We start from the raw sequence: 25033 nt of genomic DNA on the forward strand, positions 1-25033 counted from the left end.
TTAAAGAGGAACTTTAACCCAGGTAGCTGATACCCAAATTCTCATGAGAAATCTTTTCTTGAATAGATCATCGGGGGGTGGGGTCTATAAAGCTGCTATTGTCTTGAAACCCCTCCCACAGTGTGATGTCATGACCAAGGTCCTGACAGTTTGCTGTGAACCTCTTGCATTGTGGGAAATAATGGCTTTTTCCAACTGCCAAGCAAGCAGTATCTCCCTTTGTGCATAGAACTCTCAGTAACAAACATTCCGTACAGATCACCTGGCAGGACTAAAGATGTCACCACCAGTGATAAATGTCAGAATGTAAATCAGGGAGAGGAAGGATTTTACAATGGGCAAACACTGACTAAGTAAGCTATAAATTAATATTGTAAAAAATAAGCAATTGTATTCTCTATGTTATTTTCACTACAGTTCCTCTTTAAAAGGAGAGCTGAACAGTCCAATCCGTCTCCACAGGAAGTTTTGAATGATAATGATTAGAGATGGCCAATGAAAAGCGACTAGTTCCAGCTTACATGCAAATGGAACGTAGCTTAGAATTGAGCCAATCAAATGTTTCCTGCTGATTTTTAATTGGTCCAATTCCCAAATGCATACAAGCCTATCTCCACTCTGGCCTGAAACACACCAGAGGAGTTTTCTGAGCGTTTTGAGTTTTTAAATCTGCTGCTAAGGTTATCCTATGTGTCTGTGCACACAGGGGTGATGTCAGCTCCCCGGATGGACTGTGCTGTTCCTCCTAGCTTTACCCTGATCAGTGGCCTAACTACAAGACACGGGCCCCCCAGCAAAACTTTAATGTGGCTCCCCAATGCTCACACCCCTTCCCTTGCCTCCCCTTGGTGCCCTTGTGGCCTTGGGGCCCATCTCACAAGGGTCATAAAACAAGTGTGGCCATCATTGTCTTCACACCCATAACAAGTGCATCCATAAAAACACCTGAACTGATGTATAGTCCCCTGTATCAGAGGAAGGGAATGTTAGTATATGGGCCTTCCCACAGCTCTGGGCCCCCTGTGATTGCAGGGTCTGCTCCCCTCTAGTTACACCCCTACACTGAGCACTGCTTGCCTCCATTGTCAGCATTCCTTCCACATGAGAGAGAATGAGTGGTGGGCCTGCCTTGTCCTCCCCATACACTAACACTGCCCACATGTGCCATCCTACTCTATAGACATTTGCCCTCAGAGCAATCAGTGCTGGCTGGAGGTTGTGACTAGTGATGATCGTAATCAGCTAATTACGATAACGAGAAATTACGCGTACATTTCCGCAATTAGGCCTATATGTAATTAAATGTTTTAAATTAAATTGACTTTGTATAATCATTTGTAATTACGCAAGAATTTACGCATAACTTACGCGTAATTTTGTGCCGACTTTGGCGTTGAATAGCAAAGCCCCGATACATGCTATTGCTACCAAAATTGTTACATATGTTAAGAATAGTGGGTACAAGTAAAAAAAAAAGTAATTTTTCGAAAAGACCTTGTAGTTTTTGAAAAAAAATAAATTTTAAAAATGCAAAGAAAAATGGTTTTTAAACCAATTTTCTCAAAAACTACAAGGTCTTTTTAAACAATTTTTGAAGTTATACCCACTATTCTCCTTAACAAATGTAGTAATTTTGGTAGCAATAGCATGTACGTGGGGTTTTCTATTCAACCCCAAAGTCGGAACAAAATTACGCGTAAATTCATGCGCATTTACCAATGCCAACAATTAACTACGAAATGAATTATGCTTTTTCCCCAAAATGTTGCGTTTTGATTATGATGCGTAATTGCGAATTATGATGCGTAATTACACAAAGGCGTAATTTCTGCTCATCATTAGTTGTAACAGCCACATCCTCCCTACAAATTAGTGACAGAGATAGGAGGAGGGGTGCTTGTGTTATGGCCACCTCCCAGAAGGCACTGCAGGAGGCGGAGCCCTGTCATGGTGGCCCTCCTCTAGAAGTCACTGAAACCTAAAGATGTGCCTGTGTGAAATCCAAGCTGGGGTTTTAGCGGGATTTATTGATGTGGGGATAAGTAGGTGTGGAGACAATGGTCATCCTGCGTAAAAAGGGCAAAATAAACATTTCTGCCCTTCCACTTTACAGCACACCTATACCCACTAATTGTTATGTAAATTTTATTGTCATTTTTCTTATAGAGGAACTGTATTATTTATTTATTGTATTAAAGCGCCAATATATTACGCAGCGCTGGACATTAGGTTACAGACAATATTTAGGGGTGACAAACAGCAATATGACAATACAGGAATACAAGAAATACCAGATCACACAGCACAGTATGAGTACAAGGTAATGCTTAGTCAGTCACTGGAGGGGAGCATGGAGATTAGGCAAGTCGAGTTCACTCAAATGCAAAGCATGGGTGCACAGCAATGAAGGTGCATGATCAGGTAGGACACAAAAGGAGGAGGACCCTGCCCGAAGGCTTACAATCTAGAGGGAGAGGTAGGGACACGAAAGGTAGGGGACCAGAGTTCAGCTGTGGGCTTAGAGCACTTGTGAGGGGTGGTAGGCCAGAGTGAAAAGGTGAGTTTTGAGCGCCTTCTTGAAGATGTTGAAGGAGGGGGCTGCCCTAATGGGTGGAGGTAGAGAGTTCCAAAGTGTTGGAGCAGCTCTTGAGAAGTCCTGGAGGCGTGCATGGGACTGGGTGATGCGGGGGGGCAGTCAGGCAAAGTTCATTGGAGGAACGGAGTGAGCGGCTAGGTGTGTACCTCTGAGTAAGAGTGAAAAAGTGAGTTTTGAGGGCCTTCTTGAACATGTTGAAGGAGGGGGCTGCCCTAATGTGTGGAGGTAGGAAGTTCCATAGTGTTGGAGCAGCTCTTGAGAAGTCCTGGACGCATGCATGGGACTCGGTGATTCGGGGGGTGGTCAGGCGAAGTTCATTGGAGGAGCGGAGTGAGTGGCTAGGTGTGTAGTAGTAGCTATGGACAAAATAAGTTAATTAGCCTTCTGGTGATCGGCAGCCAAACCCCCTTAAGGACCAGTGTATTTTACATGCAAGGGGGGGCATTTGGGGGATCAGGCAGCCAGATTCCCAGTATAGATAACTAGGCATTGCTGTCCCCAGTACAGCCAGCAGCCTTTACTGACCTCCCTGGGTCCTGCGATGAGCAGCTCTAGCCCCCTCCACTCTGGCTGGCATCCAGCCTCACACTGCTGCTAAGTTCCAGGTCGCAGCTTGATAACGGCATCAAGCCGGAACTCGACATTAGAGTCAGAACGAGCAGGGATGCCGGCCAGAGTGGAAGGCAGCGACGATCGCCGGAGGAACGTCAGGAAGGTGAGTGGATCCTTTTCTTCCCCTCCTACCTCCGCTGCTCTAATAGTGATCACTGCGATCGGCGGCGATTGTAGTGATCACGTGATCAGGAGCCAATCGCCATGGCTCCTGATCACTGAGGGGAGATGTCAGCTGTCATGTGACAGCTTAAAGAAAACCTGAACTGAAAATTAAAAGTCAAAATAAGCATACACAAGTCATACTTACCTTCCATGTAGTCTTCTCCTCAGTGTCTTTCTCCTTTCCCGTGTCCTGTTTGTTCACTGTGATCAAGTGAATTTTCCGTCCTCCATTTTGAAAATGGCCATTACCCATAACAGCTTTCTGGTCAGCACACTGTTAAACTGTAACATCTCCCACTTGAGCCATAGGAAAACATGGACATTACCTGGTACATCAGTTTTCCTCTCAGCTATAACTGACAGCAACTGATATTTTACTGACAGCAACTGATATATTTCAGATCTGACAAAATATTGTCAGAACTGGAAGGGATTATTGTCAGAAGAAAATGGTGAGCTTCTGAGAGGAACTGATGGCAAGGTAACTATGTAATGTTCATTTGAAGTTACCTCATGTGTTTATTTTAAATATTTTTACTCAGTACAGGTTCTCTTTAAAGGAATACTATCGATGTATGCATTTATTTTTAAATGCTGTATGTTGTAGCACACATTAGGGCAAGTACTAGGAGCAATTTGATTCCTCACACAGCTGTTCCTTTCAGCTGTAAAATCCTCCGTCAGTTTTGGCGTCAGTGTTGGATACAAAATGTATCTAAATACTGGGCTCCCAGAGGGCTAGACCATGTCTCTGCACAGGGGAGTTGCTGTCAACTCCTCAGTTTATAGTTTAATTATCACCTTGCTGAAAGAATCTTATTGATATGGTGGTAAGGGGTTAAAGATTCTAGCAATGTGTGTTTATTATCTTTGCTTCTCTTGACTGATGAAGATACTAATAATGCTAATTGTAGACAGTGGTCTGCCCCTCTCAGCAGCTTGTAAAGTGGATGCAGCCTGGAGTGAATCATCACAAGCAGGCAGCCAGTCTGAGTGTAAACACAGACTAGTGTTATAGCTAGTTATATTCCAGCAATATTACAGCTCATTTAGTTACTGTACTTTTCGCCGTATAAGACGCACTTTTTCTCCCCAAAAAATGGGGTGAACAAGTCCCTGCGTCTTATACGGCGAAGGCAGGGAATCCCTGACTTCCGAACGTCCGCCGATACGAACCGCCGCTATGTCGGGGATTCCCTGCCTATTTCCCACTGTGCCTGGCTCCCCACTATGTGCCTATCCTCCTTCCCCCCCCCAGCTTACATGTCTAAGCCCCCGCTTACATCGCCGGGTCCCCCCTGTGTATGCAGCGGCAGCGGGCAGTAGCTTACCTCCTCCATCTTGCCCGCGGCGATTGAAGACATCCGGCTCCTGTGGGCGGCTTCCTCTACTGCCGGCTTCTAATGACGCGTCATCGATGACGCGTCATTAGAAGCCGGCACTAGAGGAAGCCGCCCACAGGAGCCGGATGTCTTCAATCGCCGCGGGCAAGATGGAGGAGGTAAGCTACTGCCCGCTGCCGCTGCATACACAGGGGGGACCCGGCGATGTAAGCGGTGGCTTAGACATGTAAGCGCGGGGTAGGATAAACACATAGCAGGGAGCCAGGCACAGGGGGAAACATGGGGGGGGCGACAAGGCACAGAGGGAGCAGACCAGAGGACACAGAGGGGGCATACCAGAGGACACGGGGGGCAGACCAGAGGGCACAGGGAGGACCAGAGGGGGCAGAACAGAGGGCACAGGGGGGACCAGAGGGGGCAGAACAGAGGACACGGGGGCAGACCAAAGGGCACAGAGGGGGCAGACCAGAGGGCACAGGGGGGACCAGAGGGGGCATACCAGAGGGCACAGGGGACCAGAGGGCACAGAGGGGGCAGACCAGAGGGCACAGGGGGGACCAGAGGACACAGAGGTGGCAGACCAGAGGGCACAGGGGGACCAGAGGGGGCAGACCAGAGGGCACAGACCAGAGGGCACAGGGGGGACCAGAGGACACAGAGGGGCAGACCAGAGGGCACAGGGGGGACCAGAGGACACAGAGGGGGCATACCAGAGGGCACAGGGGACCAGAGGGGGCAGACCAGAAGGCACAGGGGCGACCAGAGGACACAGAGGGGGCAGACCAGAGGGCACAGGGGGACCAGAGGACACAGAGGGGGTAGACCAGAGGGCACAGGGGGGCAGACCACAAGGCACAGAGGGGACCAGAGGACACAGAGGGGCAGACCAGAGGGCACAGGGGGGCAGACCAGAGGACACAGGGGCAGGGGCGCCTTAACCTACTGACCACCTAGGCAGCGGCTTGGAGCGGCTTTGATGGGGTAAGGCGCAATAAATTACTGTCAGTCCAATCTTCCTGTGTTGTTGCAGTCACTGTGGTGAGTGTGGAGCTTAACTTTGCTCGCCCTCACCCTCTGCTCATGCTCCCTCTCCCACTGTCTCTCTGACCAAACAACTGCTACTTGGGGAACAATGTGCACAACTATGTACAATAGTCTGAGCACTCTTCAGGGGAGCCAGTAGCATTTGGAACTATTATTGTGTATTTATGTAGCACTGACATCTTCAGCACTTTACAGAGTACATAGTCATGTCACTGACTGCTCACTGGAGCTTACAATTTAATCCCTACTATAGTCAAACTGTAATGTCCTACCATATTATTATTATGTATTCATATAGCACTGACATTCTGCAGCACTTTACAGAGTACATAGTCATGTCTCTGACTGTCCTCAGAGTAGCTCACAATCTAATCCTACCATAGTCATAGTCTAATGTCCTACCATATTATTATTATGTATTCATATAGCACTGACATATTCTGCAGCACTTTACAGAGTACATAGTCATGTCACTGACTGTCCTCAGAGGAGCTCACAATCTAACCCTACCGTAGTTATAGAATAATGTCCTACCATATTATTATTATGTATTTATATAGCACTCAGAGCCGGGACAAGGTCCTCCAGCACCCAAGGCTGAGACACCAAAGTGCGCCCCTCCATCCCTCCCACCCCAGCCGTCACACACTGATTGCTATTAGACTAAGAGGCGCCACAGGGCCCACAACCTCCCCAACACCTTAATCTCTAGTTATCTGGCTTGCAGTCACTGCCATGTATCCCCTTTTCTTATTTCTTTCTGCTTCGAATACAATTAGGAATGAAAGCTGAATAAATTCTGCGCCCCCTCCTACACTGCGCCCTGAGGCTGGAGCCTCTCGAGCCTATGCCTCGGCCCGGCCCTGATAGCACTGACATCTCCTGCAGCACTTTACAGAGTCATGTCACTGACTGTCCTCAGAGGAGCTCACAATCTAATCCCTACCACAGTTATAGTCTAATATTTTCAATATAGGATTGTTTTGGGGTAAACCAGTTGACTTAGTATGTTTTTTAGGATGCAGGAAATGTCTGAAGTGTCTGAAGACAGAAACTCCATGTAGATTTTGCCCTGGCCAATGTTCAAGCCTAGGACTCAGCACTAAAATGCAGTAGTGCTACACACTGAGCCTCTATTCTACTCATAGATATCTGCTCATCCATGTCATCAATTCTGACCCTCTACTACCCTTCCTCCCTCCATTCTACTTCTCTTCTCTTGTATCACTTACACTACAAACACACTGTGCTTATCTCCAGAATGGATTATGAATCAAACCATTAGGCCCAGTGCACACCAAAACCGCTAGCAGATCCTCAAAACGCTAGCGGTTTTTGGAGCAAATTTCAGAGCGATTCTAGGCATGTTTAGAGACATTTTCTAAACATGCCGAGCGTTTTTGTGAAGCAGATTACAAATCTTGTTACAGTAAAAGCTGTTACTGAACAGCTTCTGTAGCAAAAACGCCTGGAAAACTGCTCTGATCTAGCGTTTTTTCAGAGCGGTTAGCATTTTTCCTATACTTTACATTGAGGCAGAATCGCTTCTGCAAAAAGCAAATGTGCAGCAGGAGGCACGTTTGCGGTTTGCTAAAAACCTCAAACCGCTGGTGTGCACCATCCCATGGAAATACATTAGCCAAGCGTTTTCACAGACAAATGCGGTTGGCGGATCGCTGCTAAAACCGCTCGGTGTGCACTGGGCCTTAAACCACCTTACCATATCAGCCCTTCAATGTCATGATATACCCACTCTAGTCCTACCCTAACAGGTGGTAACATATCTGCATATCTCATAATGTTTGTGAAAAATTATTCTGAAAGGAAGAATGTCTTGCTTGATAATCCAATCTTGCAATGTGACTGACATTGGAACTTGTAGTGTGGGTGTTGTATTTATTTGAGGTGCATACTGGCAGCATGTGCTGTATGGCATACAATGCTGATCATCCACAAGGTAAACTTAGGCAGCTGCCTAGGGTCTAGAGAGAGTTTAGGGGCCTGGTGGTTGCTAGCCCCCACCAAATCTAACTAAATGAGCCAGGTGACCATCAGTGGAGGGCAAAGTGTTATCTTGCCCAGGGCCCCATTTCATAGTTATCCTTCTCTGATGGCTTATATCATGTGTGAAGTGTTCTATAATGTATATGATTTTTGTTTTATTTTTATGGGGGGGGGGGGGGGGAGCGCCACAGGATTTCTTGCCTGGAGTGACAAAAAGGCTAGAGGCCGCCCCTGCACAGGACAAAGGGGGGAGACCAGAGGGCACAGGGGGGAGTCCACAGGACACAGGGTAGGAGACCAGAGGACACTTGGGGTAGACAGGGGGAGATAAGGACACATGAGGTACACAGGAGGACACCATTTGGGGAAGGACATGTACAAGATGCTCCTGAAATATGGACGCACCAGGTTTAGTTTATATATTTTTTCCCTGTTTCTTGCCCTCTAAACCTGGGTGCGTCTTATATTCCGGAGCGTCTTATACGGCGCGAAATACGGTACTTGCTACCACCTCAGATCAGCCTATTTCTCCTCATGTCTGCTGCATGCTGTGAGTGACACAGTGAAATATATTTGTGAGCTGTGTGACAGAGTAACCAACAGCTCAGGGTGAACCAAACTACTATGAGCTGTGTGAGAAATGAATTTTTAATCAGGGATAGCGAGAGAGAGACCTGGGTGAATAAATAAAGTGCCCCTAGCACTAGTGGTAAAGTGTACACTAATATAGAGTATTAAAAAAAAAAGTTGTTTTAATCGATAGTATTCCTTTAACTCCCCTCTCGGGTGCGCCTGATTGTGGCCGGAGTGGAATGAGCAGGCGGTGTAAAAACCTACACCGCATCAGAGTTAAGCAGCCACGTAGGATTTAATACAGGCAGTCCACAGAAGGTTAATACAATTGCTTTTTTTTTTTTTTTACAATATTAATCTATAAATTATATAGTCAGTGTTAGCTTATTGTAAAATCTTTCTTCTCCGTGAATTGCTTTCTGAAATCACAGACGGCAACATCTTTAGTACTGGCAGGTGATCTCTGGAGGGGGAATGGGAGAAGGGGATTCCACATAATAAACAGCCCAAGCTAAGCCTCAAAGGGGGGCATTGCTACTGTACATACCAATATACAGTATAGCTAGAGGAAGTGTTTCTGATGCTGAAACCAGTATGTTTAAAGAGGAACTGTCGCGAAAGTCTTAAAATTTAAAACATATACAAATAAGAAGTACATTTCTTCTAGAGTAAAATGAGCCATACATTACTTTCCTCCTATGTTGCTGTCACTTACAGTAAGTAGTAAAAATCTGACATTACTGACAGGTTTTGGGCTAGTCCATCTCTCCATAGGGGATTCTCAGTATGGCCTGTATTGTTTATAAAGACACTCCCTGAAAATGATTTATACAAAGAAGCTGGTCAACCTCCCTGTTCACAGTACACTTTTTGGGCAGTTGGACGGAGCAACTGTCATTTACTAAGTGCATTTTTAAAAATAAAGAAATCCCTGTGAACCCCCTATAAGGAGATGGGCTTGTCCAAAACCTGTCGGTTCTGTTAGATTTCTACTACTTACTGTAAGTGACAGCAACATAGGAGAAAAGTAATTTATGGCTCATTTTGCCCTGGAAGAAATATACTTATTAATTGTATATGTTTACATATATTTTAAATGTTAAGATTTTTGCGACAGAGGTCCTTTAACATACAAGTGGGTACCCTGAATGATTTACTACATTCTAATATATTTCATTATAGTTCCTCTTTAAAGAGGAACTCCATTGAAAATAATGTCATAAAAAAGTGCTTAATTTTTACAATAATTATGTATAAATGATTTAGTCAGTGTTTTCTCATTGTAAAATCTTTCCTCTCCCTGATTTACATTCTGACATTTATCACATGGTGACATTTTTACTGCTGGCAGGTGATGCCACGGGAAGGAGATGCTGCTTGCTTTTTTGGCAGTTGGAAACAGCTGTTATTTCCCACAATGCAACAAGGCTCACAGACAGCAAACTGGTCCTGACATCACACTGTGGGAGGGGTTTCACCACAATATCAGCCATACAGAGCCCCCCGATAATCCGTTTAAAGGATACCACAACTGACATGTGGCATAATGAGATAGGCATGGGTATGTACAGTGCCTAGCACACAAATAACTATGCTGTGTTGCTTTTTTTCTTTCTCTGCCTGAAAGAGGTAAATATCAGGTATGTAAGTGGCTGACTCAGTCCTGACTCAGACAGGAAGTGACTACAGTGTGACCTTCACTGATAAGAAATTCCAACTATAAAACACTTTCCTAGAAGAAAATGGCTTCTGAGAGCAAGAAAGAGATAAAAAAGGGGGAAATTCTTATCAGTGAGGGTCACACTGTAGTCACTTCCTGTCTGAGTCAGGACTGAGTCAGACACTTACATACCTGATATTTACCTCTTTCAGGCAGAGAAAGAAAAAAAGGAACACAGCATAGTTATGTGTGTGCTAGGCACTGTACATACTCATGTCTATCTCATTATGCCACATGTCAGTTGTGGTATCCTTTAAGAAAAGGAATAGATTTCTCATGGGAAAGGGAGTATCAGCTACTGATTGGGATGAAGTTCAATCCTGGGTTACGGTTTCTCTTTAACTTGTGGAGTGAAAAAAATGACTCCTGGTCATGAGTTTGTGACAACATGTTTGTGTCTTCTCATAGCATCTCCTCTCTGTTTCTCTGCAGATCTGCAATAGAGGAAGCTTCTTTTTCCTCAACAAATCTTTATCTTAAATCTTTGAAGAAGCCAAAAACTTAAATTCCAAGTACAGATTTTATCTTTTTAACTAATACTAAGATGTGCTTCCTCCCCTACAACAACTCTGTTTTCATCGCCTAGACCCCTTAAAAGACCACTGTCACGAAAATCTTAAAATTGAATTTAAAAAAGTATACAGGTAAAAAGTATGTTTCTCCCTGAGTAAAATGAGCTATAAATTACTTTTTTCCTACGTTGCTGTCACTTACAGTAAGTAGTAAAAATCTAACAGAACCGACAGGTTTTGGACTAGCCCATCTCCTCATGGGGAGTCTCAAGGATTTCTTTATTTTCAAATGCTCTGAGTGAATGGCAGTTGCTCTGTCCAACTGCCAAAAAAATGTGTAGCGAGCAAAGAGGCTAGCCAGCATCTTTGGATAATTCTTTTTCAAGGAGGGTCTTTATAAAGAATAAAGGCCATGATGAAAATCCCCCATGGAGAGATGGATTAGCCCAAAACCTGTCGGTTCTGTCACATTTCTACTACCTACTGTAAGTGACAGCAACATAGGAAAAAAAAAGTAATTTATGGCTCATTTTACTCTGGAAGAAACATGCCTCTTATTTGTATGTGTTTACATGTATTTTAAATGTTAAGATTTTTGTGACAGTGGTCCTTTAAAGTTCCATTGATTACATCACAGTGAGGCTTCTAGGTGGGTATGCATTATGTTATGGAGGTGGACCACCTCACCACCACAAAGGTGTGGCCTCCCATAACCACTTCTTTTATGATTGAAAGGGAGGCATGGCTGACAGCTGTACATAGAGTGATGGAGGGCATATTTAAGAAAAGAGACAAAAGGGGTAATGGAGTTTGGAGCATCAAGGATGCGGTTTCCAAGGTTGTGGGAAGGGAATCAACGTGGCTCTAAGTGGCTTCAGGCTGCATGGCTGTCGGTTGGGAACATGGTGTCATGTCACCCTAAGAAATGAGAACTACTTTAGCTGCCGTAAGTATGGAGGTAAAATGGTTGGAATTTTGGTAGGTACAATGGCCTCAATTCACTAAGATTTATCAAACACTTTATCGAACGTTTGATACTTTACCTCATGTGTAAAATCTAATTTTGAATTCACCTAGGTGGTATAGATTTATTGAATGTTTTATCGATAAAACATTCGATAAATCTATAACACCTAAGTGAATTAAAAATTAGATTTTACTCATGAGGTAAATTATCAAACGTTTGATAAAGTGTTTGGTAAAGCTTAGTGAATTGAGGCCAATGTCAGTTGATGAGAAGAGTTAAAAAAAAATAAATCTTAAAATTGGTCTTTAAAGGGTACCTGAACTCAGGGCCATAATTAAAAACAAAATCTTTGAATAAGTTATCCTCACAAATAAATTTGCCCACATAACTTGTTTGCACATCTAAAGCTGCCTTCAGAAGATAATAACTTTTTCCCTGGCCATTTGTAAAGTAAACAACTAATTTCTAATATGAACTACAGTTGACAGTGCTGAATGACTGCATGACCTTGCTGTGTAAACAAGTTCACTCTTGTAGAGCTTTGAGGCAAAAATTACCCTTCAGTGTCTTAAAGAGAACCCAAGTTTTTTTTTTTGGGGGGGGGGGGGGGGCAGATGGGACTCAGAGGCATGTTATCTGCCTCATGACATGCCTCTGTGTCCCCACACCGCCGCTCTCTGCCCCCTCCCCATTGCGATATAGCCCCCCCAAGATTAGCGACAATATTTCTCGCTATCTCAGAGGTAAACATGTGGGAGAGGGATTCCCTGTTCAAATAGCCCGCCAGGGGCGTTCCTGCAGGGTTTCCAGGGCTGCCATTTGACAGCTCTCTCTGCCAGGCCACGCCCCCTGCATCTCTCATTCCAGCGTCATCACCCAGAGGTCACAAAAGTGAAAGTGGTTCAGTGCGGCCCACAGGAAGTGGCGGTTTTGGGGGCTATTTGATCTGCTTAGCCCCCCGAATCAGGTAGCCTAGTTTTTTTTTTTTTTATTTGATGAGCCCACCTCGGATCCTCTTTAAAGTGAACCTGAAGTGAGAAGCATATAGAGGCTGACATTTTTATTTCCATATCTATTTGGCTGCAGAAACAAGCATGCAGCTAATCTGATCTGCTGCATGCTTGTTCAGGATCTATGGGCAAAAGCATTAGAGGCAGAGGATCTGCAGGACTGTAATGCAACTGGTATTGCTTAAAAGAAAATAAATATGGCAGCCTCCATATCCCTCTTATTTCAGGTGTCCTTTAAAGAAATTGTCAAGTGTTAGAATCATGAGTTATGCAGGAAATGTCATTTTCACAAGTCCAGAACCAAAATGGAAGCCCCACGTGAGATTGCCAAAGATCTTTTTATACAGCTCTTGTCCAGTAAGAAGTAAGATGATATTACACTGTACAACAAAGATATCTAGGTCCTACTAAACTCATATAAAAAAATAAATAAATGGCGGGGCTAGTGTTGAGTGGAATGGTATTAGTGTTGCGCGTGATCCGGTATTAGTCATGGAGAGAATCCGAAGACATAACAACAAAAATTGTTTAGGTGATACCTTTAATGACTAACTGTTCAATATTTCTCTGCAAGCTTTCGAAACTTTAAGCTTCTTCTTCAGGCATAGACTACCCAGCAAGCTCATGGTGAACCAGTCCAGAACTCATTGGAGTGTGTGAGGGGCTACAATGGTCCAAAAAGCCCCCTTACTATAATGCTATGGAAAACAAAAGTTTGCTTTCTTAAAACAGAAAGTATTTGTGATAAATCAGGTTGGAGTGATCTCTGAAACATGCCTGAAGAAGAAACTTAAAAGTTTTGAAAGCTGTCAGAAAAATCTTGTACAGTTAGTCATTAAAGGTATCACCTATACATCTTTTGTGATATTTTCAGACACATTTTCACTGTATTCACGGCATCCTGTGGGGCCGCAAAGGTCGCACATATCAAAGCAACATTCATGTAATTCAAACAAAATTGTTGATCTGATAAATAAGATGTTATTCAAATGTGTGCACAATTAGAGACTCCAGTGTATAACTGCTGGGAGCAGATCCGGGTTTCGGCTTAATTTTGCAGTCATGTAAGGGAATTTTCCATTCATTTTGATCCAATGTTTGAGTCTGATGTGAGGTCACCGTGATCAACATAGTAATGGCGCTGTCCTTTTCCAACATGTGTAATTTGATTTTAACCTAAATGCGAACGCAGTGCTTGCTAAATTTTTCCTGCCTTATAGTTTGAGTGAAGTTTACGGGACTGCAAGAAAATCACATATAAAACGCAGCAGTATGCAATTTTCTTGTAATTCTGCAGATTTAAAGGAACTCCGAGCACCTCTCATGGGTATGCCTTTAAGCATACCCATAAACAATTGAGTATGTCAGCACGCTTACCAGCCACTTGTTTTATCCAAACCCACCCTGCTATTGCCACTATAAAATGCATGGGGCCAGACGACTTCATACAAAGTTCTGCTATGACCCCTCTGGAGGAGCCTCTTGCAATGGGCATGTATGTAAATTCCTCTTCCTGCTTCCTTTACTTGTTCAATTTCAATGAGTGTCACTTCCTCTTCCTGCTTCATTCAGTGATGCACTTCTCTAACAGAAAGGATTACTCCTCTGGACAGGGGTGACCCGGAAGTTATAACATAGCCAAGATGGCGGCTGCGATTTTTAAATTAAAATCGGACAAAAACTATTTGGCGATTCAGGCATCAATTGAAAGAGGAGAGCACAAGCTACAGAATGGTATGCACAGGGCCGGATTTGGACTTCCTAGTGCCCTAGGCCCGGTACCACCAACCGCCCCCCCCCTCCACACACACACACACACACACTCACTCAGGGTGCATACACACATCAGACCATAGTCTTTGGAAAATGAAAGATCACAGACCAATTTTACCACCCTTCATGTAGTATGAGAGCCATACTTACACATTCTATTCTATGGAGCTGAACTCCCCATCAGACAGAAATGTTTGCAAGATGCTGCACACAAAGATGCTGTAGACATTCAAAAGATCAGTATCTGCAAAAGATCTGTTCCTGCAAAAGATCCGTTCCTGCAAAATGCATGCATAGTCTATGATATCTGCAGATCATCATACACACCTTGTTTAAAGCGGAATATAACCCTGCATTTCAACTTTGCTCTAAAACATTATTTACAGTATATTATATGCAACCAGCATTTTTTTTTTTACTAGACCAGCATTGGAAGGGTTACACAGGGCTTTAAAGTTCCTTTAGATTTCTGCAGACGCATCCGAAGCTGAAATAGATACATTTTGTTTACATAATGTATCTAAGTGTTGAATGTGACTCATCTCTCTCACTGAGAAGGAGCTTGGACGACAGCCAAAGAGTGTGTAACTGTTTATCAATAGATACATGTAACTAAATAGAATGTATCTATCTGAACCTCTGCATATCTCTCCAGGACCTTTAAACCTCTGTGTTTAACCCTTCCAATGCTGTTCTAGTAAAAAAAAAAAAATGCTTTTTGCATATAATATGCTGTAAATAATATTTTAGAGCAAAGTTGAAATGCAGGGTTATATTCCGCTTTAACAAACATTCATCTGCAGATCAGATCCACCAGGATGGATCTTCAGATCTGCAGATGATTGTCTGATCTGCAGATGAATGTCTGTTAAACAAGGTGTCTATGAGGATCTGCAGATATCATAGACTATGAATGCATTTTGCAGGAACGGATCTTTTGCAGGAACAGATCTTTTGCAGATATTGATCTTTTGAATGTGTACAGCATCTTTGTGTTCAGCATCTTGCAAAGATTTCTATCTGATGGGGAGATCAGCTCAATAGAATAGACTGTGTAGGTATGGCTCTCATACTACATGGAAGGGGGTAAAATTGGTCTGTGATCTTTCATTTTTCAAAGACTATGGTCTGATGTGTATATGCACCTTCACTCAATATCATTCTGTCCAACATCCTGACTAAAGGCTCATACACACGTCATCAGACCATAGTCTTTGGCCACATACACACATCAGACCATAGTCTTTGGAAAATGAAAGATCACAGACCAATTTTACCCCCTTCCATGTAGTATGAGAGCCATACCTACACAGTCTATTCTATGGAGCTGAACTCCCCATCAGACAGAAATCTTTGCAAGATGCTGCACACAAAGATGCTGTAGACATTCAAAAGATCAGTATCTGCAAAAGATCTGTTCCTGCAAAAGATCCGTTCTGCAAAATGCATTCATAGTCTATGATATCTGCAGATCATCATACACACCTTGTTTAACTGACATTCATCTGCAGATCAGATCCACCAGGATGGATTTTCAGATCTGCAGATGATTGTCTGATCTGCAGATGAATGTCAGTTAAACAAGGTGTGTATGATGATCTGCAGATCTCATAGATTATGAATGCAATTTGCAGGAACGGATCTTTGGCAGGAACAGATCTTTTGCAGATACTGATCTTTTGTGTCTGTACAGCATCTGTGTGTGCAGCATCTTGCAAAGATTTTTTTCTGATGTGGAGTTCAGCTTCATAGAAAAGACTGTGTAGAGTATGGCTCTCATACTACATGAAGGGTGGTAAGATTGGACTGTGATCTTTCTTTTTCCAAAGACTATGGTCTGATGTGTGTATGAGCCTTAAGGATCACTTGTTTGCAGGAGGAAATGCCTGTTATAGTGACTTGTGTATACCTATGAATGTTTTCTCTCTGAAAAATGATTAATGATTGTTTTTCCTGTCAGAGCAGTGAGTCCCTAATGCCTGGTACGCACCAGATAGATGGGTTGAATCGATTTTACGATCACTTATACAAAGTCGATTAGAAAAATGATCAGAAATCAGATTAGACCTGTCAGAAATAATCAATTCGAACCCATCTATCTGATGGCAAATTGCATGGTGTGTACCAGGCATGAAGTAGCAGAGCGGCGTTCATCTCCCTCTCTACTCTTCTGTAATCACAGATCTGTTGCATTTATTTTATAGTATTTATTGTACTGACTCTTTCACAGTTGTTTTTTTTACTGTTTGCCAACACGGTACAAATATATATATTTTTTTAATTTTTAGTGTATGTTATTACTTTTGGTATACAAAACAGAATGTAACAATACAAAAGTATACGACAGTACATTTGTAATTATAATTATTGAGAAGTTGTCTATCTCATACTACTGCAGACATTACTGTTGCCTTTAAAATGAGCCAGCAAGGGGTTAAGATTTAGCTTAGAAGGGGCTGTCATAAATCTCTCTAAGGAAAAAAAAAACCTTATCTTTCTGTTTAAGATTTACAATCCAGGGGGAGAGAGGAGAAGGAATGGCTCAAGTCATTAACAGAGTCTGACTGACCAGCAATACATTGGTTAGCCCAGTTGTAAAGTTGTAAAGTGGAAATAATTATGTTACAATGGTTACCTTACTGGATCAGAAATTGTGTCTACATTGTGATCCATGTTTCTCTCACCCCTGGCAATAAACTGAAGCTTGTATGTTCAGGAGATAGCACTGTCTCATCGCACACCACGAAGTAAGGAAAATACACGGAGCTCTGGAATTCTGACTGTGTGTGCAGCAAAGCCAGGGCGCTTCGGAGCAGGAGAAATGATTTATTTTGACATGCAGCCTCTTATCTCTCTCAGGTCCTGCCGCCCTTTTATCCTTCTGATTTTTTTCCGCCCTAGGCCGTGGCCTTTTGGCCTTTGCAGAAATCCGGCCCTGGGTATGCATCTTTAAGTACTTTGCAGTACTGGTCGGAGTCCCTTTAAGATAGTGTATATCTGAGGTTTTTATGTACACCAGAGGTGTGCTTTAAAGTAAACCTGAGGGGAATCTCGTCCAACAAACCCCAGATTCTTAGAGGGAAGCCTCTGGGTCCTCCAGAGGCTTCACGTCACGTGGTCTCCTCGCTACTATCGCCACTACCTGGGACCCTCCTGATGATCGGGACGGCGCTCCTTTTCATGCACATGCATGGCTGTGCTGCACTTGCATGAGTATTTCCGAACAGTCACGTCTACACAGTAGCACTAGGACAAGTGCAGTACGGTCGTGCTTGTGCACGAAGTGCACGAAGTAAAGCATGGTCACAAACGCTTGTCAGATTTCTTTTAATGGTTCGTGCGTGGCAATGGATGGGGCAAAGTGGACACAAGAAGCCTCTAGACTATCCAGAGGTAACCTAGGTAAGTATCTATTTTTTCTTCTAGGTTTGGCCTCGATTACACTTTAATAACACAGCATAGACGGAAGTAGAGCATCTATAAAAACGGGTCATCAGTCATGAGTGTGCCGGGGGGTAGCAGGAACACTAGTGACAGCTCTGCCCAAGGAGGCCATTACATCTTCAGCTGGTGTCGGCTGCCCACCTACCGAGAACATTGGCTGTGCGCTGCAGAATTCCTGAGACATCTTCTGAATCTTCAGTGCCGGAGAGCCCGGCGAAGGGACATTTCAGCGAAGCGTTGTGCAGGTTCTTCTCCGCATCCCGGCAGCTGTAAAGGAAACAGTTACATGTAAGGAGAGATGAAGCTTCCCTAATCCTGGTGCCTAACCTTCTGCTTGCCTCTTTCTCATTAAACTGTTAGCAAATCCCTAATTAACACACAGCGCTCATTTCACACTTGGGGCGGCCGCACATCAGCAGAAGAATTATCAGCTTGCATCACTAGTGCTAATTTACTGCATCATTAAGAGGCTGAATATTTAAAAGTGAAGAAAAAAATAAAAAGGGGAGGAAGGACATTATATATACAGTGTATATTTATTTTTAAATATTTTTGACACTTAATATAAGCTAATTATTTCTGGATGAGCACAAATTTCGCATAATCGTAATTTCACATCGTAATTTGCAAAAAACAATGTTAAATCGTAAGGTGAAATTTCAGAAAAAAATCATAATTAATTTAGTTTGTAAGCTTAAAGGAATCATCAATCAAATCATGCTACCCCCAGAAACTACATACCCAGGGCTTCCTCCAGCCCCTGGCAGCCACTATGTGCCTTGCCGCAGCTCCGCTCTCTGCCGCTGGCTCCCGCTGGCACCCACTCTGGCACCCACTCAGGCGCAGTAGAGGACACATGGCGATGCACCGTGGGGGTGCCATGTGTCCTCTACTGCGCCTGCGTGGGTGCCGTTGTCTATCACCTCCATGTGGTCCCGAGTGTGCTGCGCAGGCAAAGGACTACTGCGCCTGCCCAGTACAATCCTGACTACGTGGAGCAGGGCCGGCCCTAGATCTTTTGGCAAGCTTCGGCAAAATCTCCGCCCCACCCCAAGCCGTGGGGGCGCCGAGCTCGAGGGGGTAGCGGGCAGGAAGGTGGTATTGGGCACAGCGGTGGGGAGCGGGGTCGGACCCCCCCATCCCTTGCCTGGGTCCCCCTATCTGCGCTCCCCCTCGAGCTTTTAGTCGCTACTGGTAAGAGGCAGCGGGCGGGGATGACTCACCTCTTCCGCGCTCCAGCGTGCGTTCCACTGTCGTCACTTCCTGCAATGCCATCCACTTACAATACAGTGGGCGGCATTGCAGGAAGTGATGACAGTAGAACGCATGCTGGAACGCGGAAGAGGTGAGTCTTCCCCGCCCGCTGCCTCTTACCAGTAGCGGCGGCCCCCCACCCACAGGCATGCGGGTGCCGCCCCCCCAGAAGTGCCGCCTGAGGCCTTTGTTTCACCCCGCCTCATGGTGGTGGAGGTCGAATTTGTTTATGCCCCTAAGCCAACTTTCTCATAGCTCCCCTTCCATGTGCAGCTCCACCCTGCCATTCCATGAGCAGCCCCTTCTTCAGTATGTAACATAAATGTACATGTTTATGTACAGCTCCCATGGGCAGCAGCTCTTCTCTTCTATCTGTGTCTTCTTAAATGAAGCCTTCCTCATCTTTTTGTAGCCTCCTCTTCCATACATAGCAACCTCTTCCATGTCCAGCTGCCACCCAAGATCCGGCCTTTGTGGTCTTTCCAAAAATACGGCCATGCCAAACATTAATTAGAAGTTGATTACACAACATAGGCCCTTATTCAGTTCACTTTTTCTTCAAAGTTTTCTCCAATGTCGTATTTTTACACCTTATCAATAAAATGCCTTTTAAGCCACCAGCAAACATGAAAATATTCAAAGTATTTTTGACTGTACTTCGTCATTTACTTTTTGGTACTTTTTTAGTTGCAGAGTGCTAAAAAGTTATTTTAAACAGAAGATGAAAATGTACCTCCTAGTAGAAAAAGTGAATTGAATAAAGGCCAGTATCTTAATTCAGTTAAAAAAAATCTCCTTTTTCTGTGGGAACATAGTTATTTTCCTTATTGTTCTGAAAGTCTAAGCAGTACCATAAAGTCTCGAGGGAGCGGGCGTGTCCTGGACTGCCAGTCTGTAAGGCAGAGGGGGAGTAGTGGAGTGGTCATATGACTGTAAGCAGGGCAGGTTCTAGACTTTTCGCTGCCTGAAGCAAACTTGTGAGGAAGTGTCCCCATCTCCAGGAGAACACTGCTTACACAATATACTGTATATAAGACCAGAGGGCAGAACTGGAGAGAGGAGGTTAGCAAAGAACAGTGCATATTTAATTAAGGGCGTGTCAGCACACACAGGGCGCCATGCTAACTGTTAGCACGCTGGTGAAAAGCCCATTATAATGCCTAAACTCAGTTCAGGCTTGATAAAATAAACGATTTATGCGCGCAAAGTTTAAGCGTGAAACGCCATTAAACCCTATGCGACGTTTCGCGCGCACCGGACTTAAAAACTTTGCGCACGTAAAACTTTTTTTCCCTCAAAACGGTGCTAACCTACTTAGTGCAATGCTTATCACGCCCAAAAGTCTTTAGGCATGCTAACTAGGTTAGCACCGCTTTGTGAATCAAGCCCACAGACTCACAGCAGGCAAGCTCTGGGCTCCATGAGTCAGGCAGAAGCAGCTGGGTGTAGAGCTGATGCTGTCCCCTACAGTCTGCTGCCTTGAATCACGTGATTCAGTCTGCTTCATGGTAGGGCCGGCCCTGGCTGTAAGGAAAAGTTATTATTATTATTCGTTTTTTAATTATTTATATTTTTACTGCGGTGTTCCAATAGGCTATTCAGCTTTAGGATGGAGCAGTAGCTGACAGTTGCTGCAAAAAACCTTGTATCAGAAGAGTTAATAAGGAACAGAATACCCAAGCAGCTCAGGGTGACCCAAAACTATTAGGAAAGTGTAGAGGAATAAAGACCACAGTCGCTCACTAAAAGTGTACCCGAGGTGACATGTGACATGATAAGATAACCATGTTTATGTATAGTACAAAACATATTCATAACCAGGCTGTTTGCTTGTTTTATTTTTCTGCCTGAAATAGTTCATTTTTAGGCATTGAAATGACAGCTTCTGACTTGTCGGTACCTTGTCAGAAATATAGTAAACATCACTGATAAGCAAATTACAGCCATAAAAGTTTTCCTGACAGAGAACAACTTCTGGGGGCGGGGGGGGGGGGGGATAGAAAAAGGTCAACAGTTTATGTATTTTAACTCTAGGATACTTAATAGGCTGCCACTGAGCAGAGACAATAACACATTCAATCTACTTTGTAAATGTTTAAATATGAAATAAAACCATGTGATATCTAAAAAGAAAAAAGTCCTTTTCCCACAGGTTCACTTTAAAGAAGGCAAACTACACTAAGAGTTACTGAAGGGTTTGTTATTTGTGAGCTAGAGCCAATGCATATGATGCACATATACTGTAAGTACCTCGGTTACAGTAAATAGACCCCTCCCCCAGTTACGCCTGCCTCTCCTCTCCATGTGTTGTGAGGAGACAGTGTGAGTTATTTATGTCATGGTGGGCAAGATATGAACACAGCAACACTGTAAATGAGGTTCCTTGTATGTAATCCATTATATTCCTTCGCTTCATTGAGCAAACAGCATGTACATTACATACTGGCAGCGTGGATTCATTTGTTGTGTTTGAACCGTCCCTGTGGAATTTTCTCTTTCATGTTTTTTTCTCCTTTCTCAGAATAGCAAAAAACTACCAACAGTTCGGCTAGTTTTAATCCACTTGTTTTATACTGTACTAGAAAGAAGGCCCCCCTCACCCCTCTTTCTCCTATTCCCCCCTCCCCCTGCAACGGCCGCACACGCGCACATGACGCAACACGTGCACACGGCCGTGCTCCCCGACCCCGAAGTACGCTCCGCTCAGATTTGCTTTAAAATCAGACCTTCCTCTCTCTACTCTAAAAGATAAGCAACAGCATAATAACATTTAAAGAAAAACATTTCATTGTTACAGCTGATACAATTCCTGCTATAACTCTGCAGTGTGTCTACTTCCTGCTTTCATGGAAGCAGGCATATTGTTAACATCCTGTGTTTACAAATTGGCTGCTCTGCCGTGACAGCCAGCTGACACAGCTAAGAGATCAAATTACATCTTGTGATTAGTCACAGATAAGGGGGAGTTAGACAGGCTCAGCTCTCTAAATACATACAGGTATCTCTGTTTTCCTTCTGTTGCGTGCAAGAGTTCAGGTCCACTTTAAAGGGAACCTGAAGCGAAAGGTATATTGAGGCCGCCATATTTTCTTCCCTTTAAAGGGAACCTAAACTGAGAGGGATATGGATGTTTCCTTTTAACCAATACCAGTTGCCTGGCTTCCTGCTGATCTCTTTGGCTGCAGTAGTGGCTGAATCACACACCTGAAACAAGCATGATTAGCTGCAGTCTGACTTCAGTCAGAGCACCTTATCTGCATGCTTGTTGAGGGGCTATGGCTTAAAGTATTAGAGACACAGGATCAGCAGGAGAGTCAGACAACTGGTATTATTTTAAACGGAAAAATCCATATCCTTCTCAGCAGAGCAGGATCATCCACCAGGCAACCTAGGCAGGTGCTTAGGGCCTATTGGTTGTCAAGAGGCCCACCTGTCACCTTCTCTAACCTCTCTTCACTTCAGCCTAACAAAAGGACCACAGGGGGGGCCCAAATCTATTACCTTGCCTAGGGCCCCATTACATCTTAATCCATCACTGCTTCTCAGTTTAGGTTCCCTTTAAACTATACCAGTTTCCTGGCTATCCTGCTGATCATTCTGGCATCAGTGGTGTCTGAATCACAACCCTGAAACAGTTATGCAGCTAATCTTATTGCCAGAATCATCTGATCTGCTGCATGCTTATTCAGGGTCTATAGCTAAAAGGATTAGAGTCAGAGGATTAGCAGGACAGCCAGGCAACTGGTATTGTTTTAAATTTAATAAATACGTCAGCCTCCATATCAGTGGCATAACAACAATTCATGGGGGGCCCCCTGCAAAATTTTGATGGGGCCCTCAATGTTCACACACCTTACCTTGCCTCCCCTTGGTGCCCTTCATGGCCTGGAGGTCCATCTCACAAGGGTCATAAAACAAGTGTGGCCACCATGATCTTCACATCATTAACCTATTTTAGTTCCTGGACGTAGAAACTACGTCCAGGAACCATGCGTGCTCCCGGACGCTCCCGCGGTTGATCGCGCGCGTGCACGTGCGCTCCCGGCCCGCGGTTCATTAGCCAGGCAATCAGTGAATCGGGCTATGGTGCCCGATCACTGATTCCTCTACCCCGCTGAAAAAGCGACAGCTTTTCTCGGAAGCTTAGCTTTTTCTGGCTGTTGCCTCCCCCATGTGTCTCTCTAAGCGTATGTTACGCTTAGAGTGACGGCATGTAAACAAACTCATGGCCGCCATCTTGTGGCCAAAAAGTAAAACTACAAGTAAAAGTAAAAAAAAAATAAAACTCAAGACACATTTACATTATAAAACTATTGTTTACATCCCACCCTCCCAAAAATACCCAAATAAAATGTTTAATATAAAAAAAACAAAAAACATTACAATAAAAAAAACCATGTAAATATTTACCTAAGGGTCTAAACTTTTTAAATATCAATGTAAAGATGAAATATTTCTATATTTTTTTATTTTAAACTTGTAAATAGTGATAGATGCAAAATGGAAAAAATGCACCTTTATTTCCAAATAAAATATTGTCGCCATACATTGTGATAGGGACATAATTTTAACGGTGTAATAACTGAAACATATGGGCAAATACAATACGTGAGTTTTAATTATGGAGGCATGTATTATTTCAAAACTATAATGGCTGAAAACTGAGAAATAATGAATTTTTTCCGTTTTTTTCTTATTCTTCCTTTTAAAATGCATTTACAGTAAAGTGGCTCTTAGCAAAATGTACCCCCCAAAGAAAGCCTAAGTGGTGGCGGAAAAAACAAGATATAGATCAGTGCATTGTGATAAGTAGTGATAAAGTTATAGGCTAATCAATGGGAGGTGAACATTGCTCAAGTGAAAACGACGGAACGCGAATGGGTTAAGGACCATAGACTGCTGGTACAAAACTAAGGCTCACCGATGTCAGGTCACACGGACACGTCGCTCTCGCCGTTCATGCCGCTCACCAATGTGATTGGATCAGAGTGATCACAGGTTCAGGAGCCGATGAAATCAGCTCCTGACTGGCTTACACAACCCTGTTGTCCTCGCGAAGGCAGCGCAAGTGGGCTGCAGCGACGGGGGAGAGCAGCGCGATCGGCGGTAGCGGTGGGAGCATGCAGCATGGAGATTGAAATCTACGCCCTGGCAGGGATAACAGGTCCCAAACGGGGCATAGATTTCAATCAGCTACGTCCGGAAGTGGTTATTATATATTCTCCAAATTAACTGGATCTCCCTCTACTCTCTTTACTTTATACATAATATTTTACTATATCAGTTACAGATACTTATTAAATTTGATGTGCAGAATAGCAGATCTTTGTCTATTCCAGCAAATCCTTGTTTGTCCTCTGCCTGTCCTGGAACTTGCAGTGTGTTCCCTCAGTATTTGTGGGGGTGTTCACCTCCAGCACTCAGTCTCACTCTTATTTATCTGCTTCATCCTCACAACATGTTCTCTTTGAAATATTTACATTAGGACATATGTCTTTTGGCTGTTGCTAGAGGATATTAGCGTACCCCCGGCTAGAGGTCAGCGCTGCAGCAATGGAAAGTCACTGGAGACGGCGGAAGAATAATTTAGATCTGGAGTGCTCCAAAGGCTCCTCAAATAATGCATCAATCCTCTTCTAATCAGAGGGACAGTATGAGAAAATTAATGTTTTTACCCTTCTGTGATCTTTTATTTTCCCATTCATCTCACTAAATGAATCTTAGCTTGCAAAAGGCTTGTCTTTTTATCTCCGGAGAGGTTTAACTCAGCCTGCTCCTTTCCACATAAAAAGATTACGGCTCTGTGGAGTAAGTAGACTGCGCGGAGTTAACTTAATTTGGCAGGTCACTGAGTGGACGAATCAATAGCATTTTCCCATTCCTGGGGATTTAATGCGATTTACGATCAAATATTATATAGGCATTTAACCCTTTAATCGTGGACGAACCATACGGGGGATAGAATAGGTGAGGGGGAGGAAAGGATAGGATGAGGAGTGAGATGATTAAGGGGAGA

The 25033-nt window shown here is 43.8% G+C and overlaps 1 protein-coding gene across 1 annotated transcript in view; it reads right to left on the reverse strand.

Annotated features, from left to right (window-relative positions):
- GUCY1A2 (guanylate cyclase 1 soluble subunit alpha 2) overlaps positions 1-25033 on the reverse strand; it is a 326026-nt gene that overhangs the window by 179834 nt on the left and 121159 nt on the right. Inside the window, exon 3 of the mRNA XM_068266885.1 lies at positions 17909-18030. Within this exon, the coding sequence (XP_068122986.1) occupies positions 17909-18030 (122 nt within the window). The remainder of the gene's footprint in view (positions 1-17908; positions 18031-25033) is intronic.

The sequence above is a fragment of the Hyperolius riggenbachi genome, chromosome 2 (genome assembly GCF_040937935.1).
Source record: "Hyperolius riggenbachi isolate aHypRig1 chromosome 2, aHypRig1.pri, whole genome shotgun sequence".
In the NCBI taxonomy this organism is placed as follows: domain Eukaryota; kingdom Metazoa; phylum Chordata; class Amphibia; order Anura; family Hyperoliidae; genus Hyperolius; species Hyperolius riggenbachi.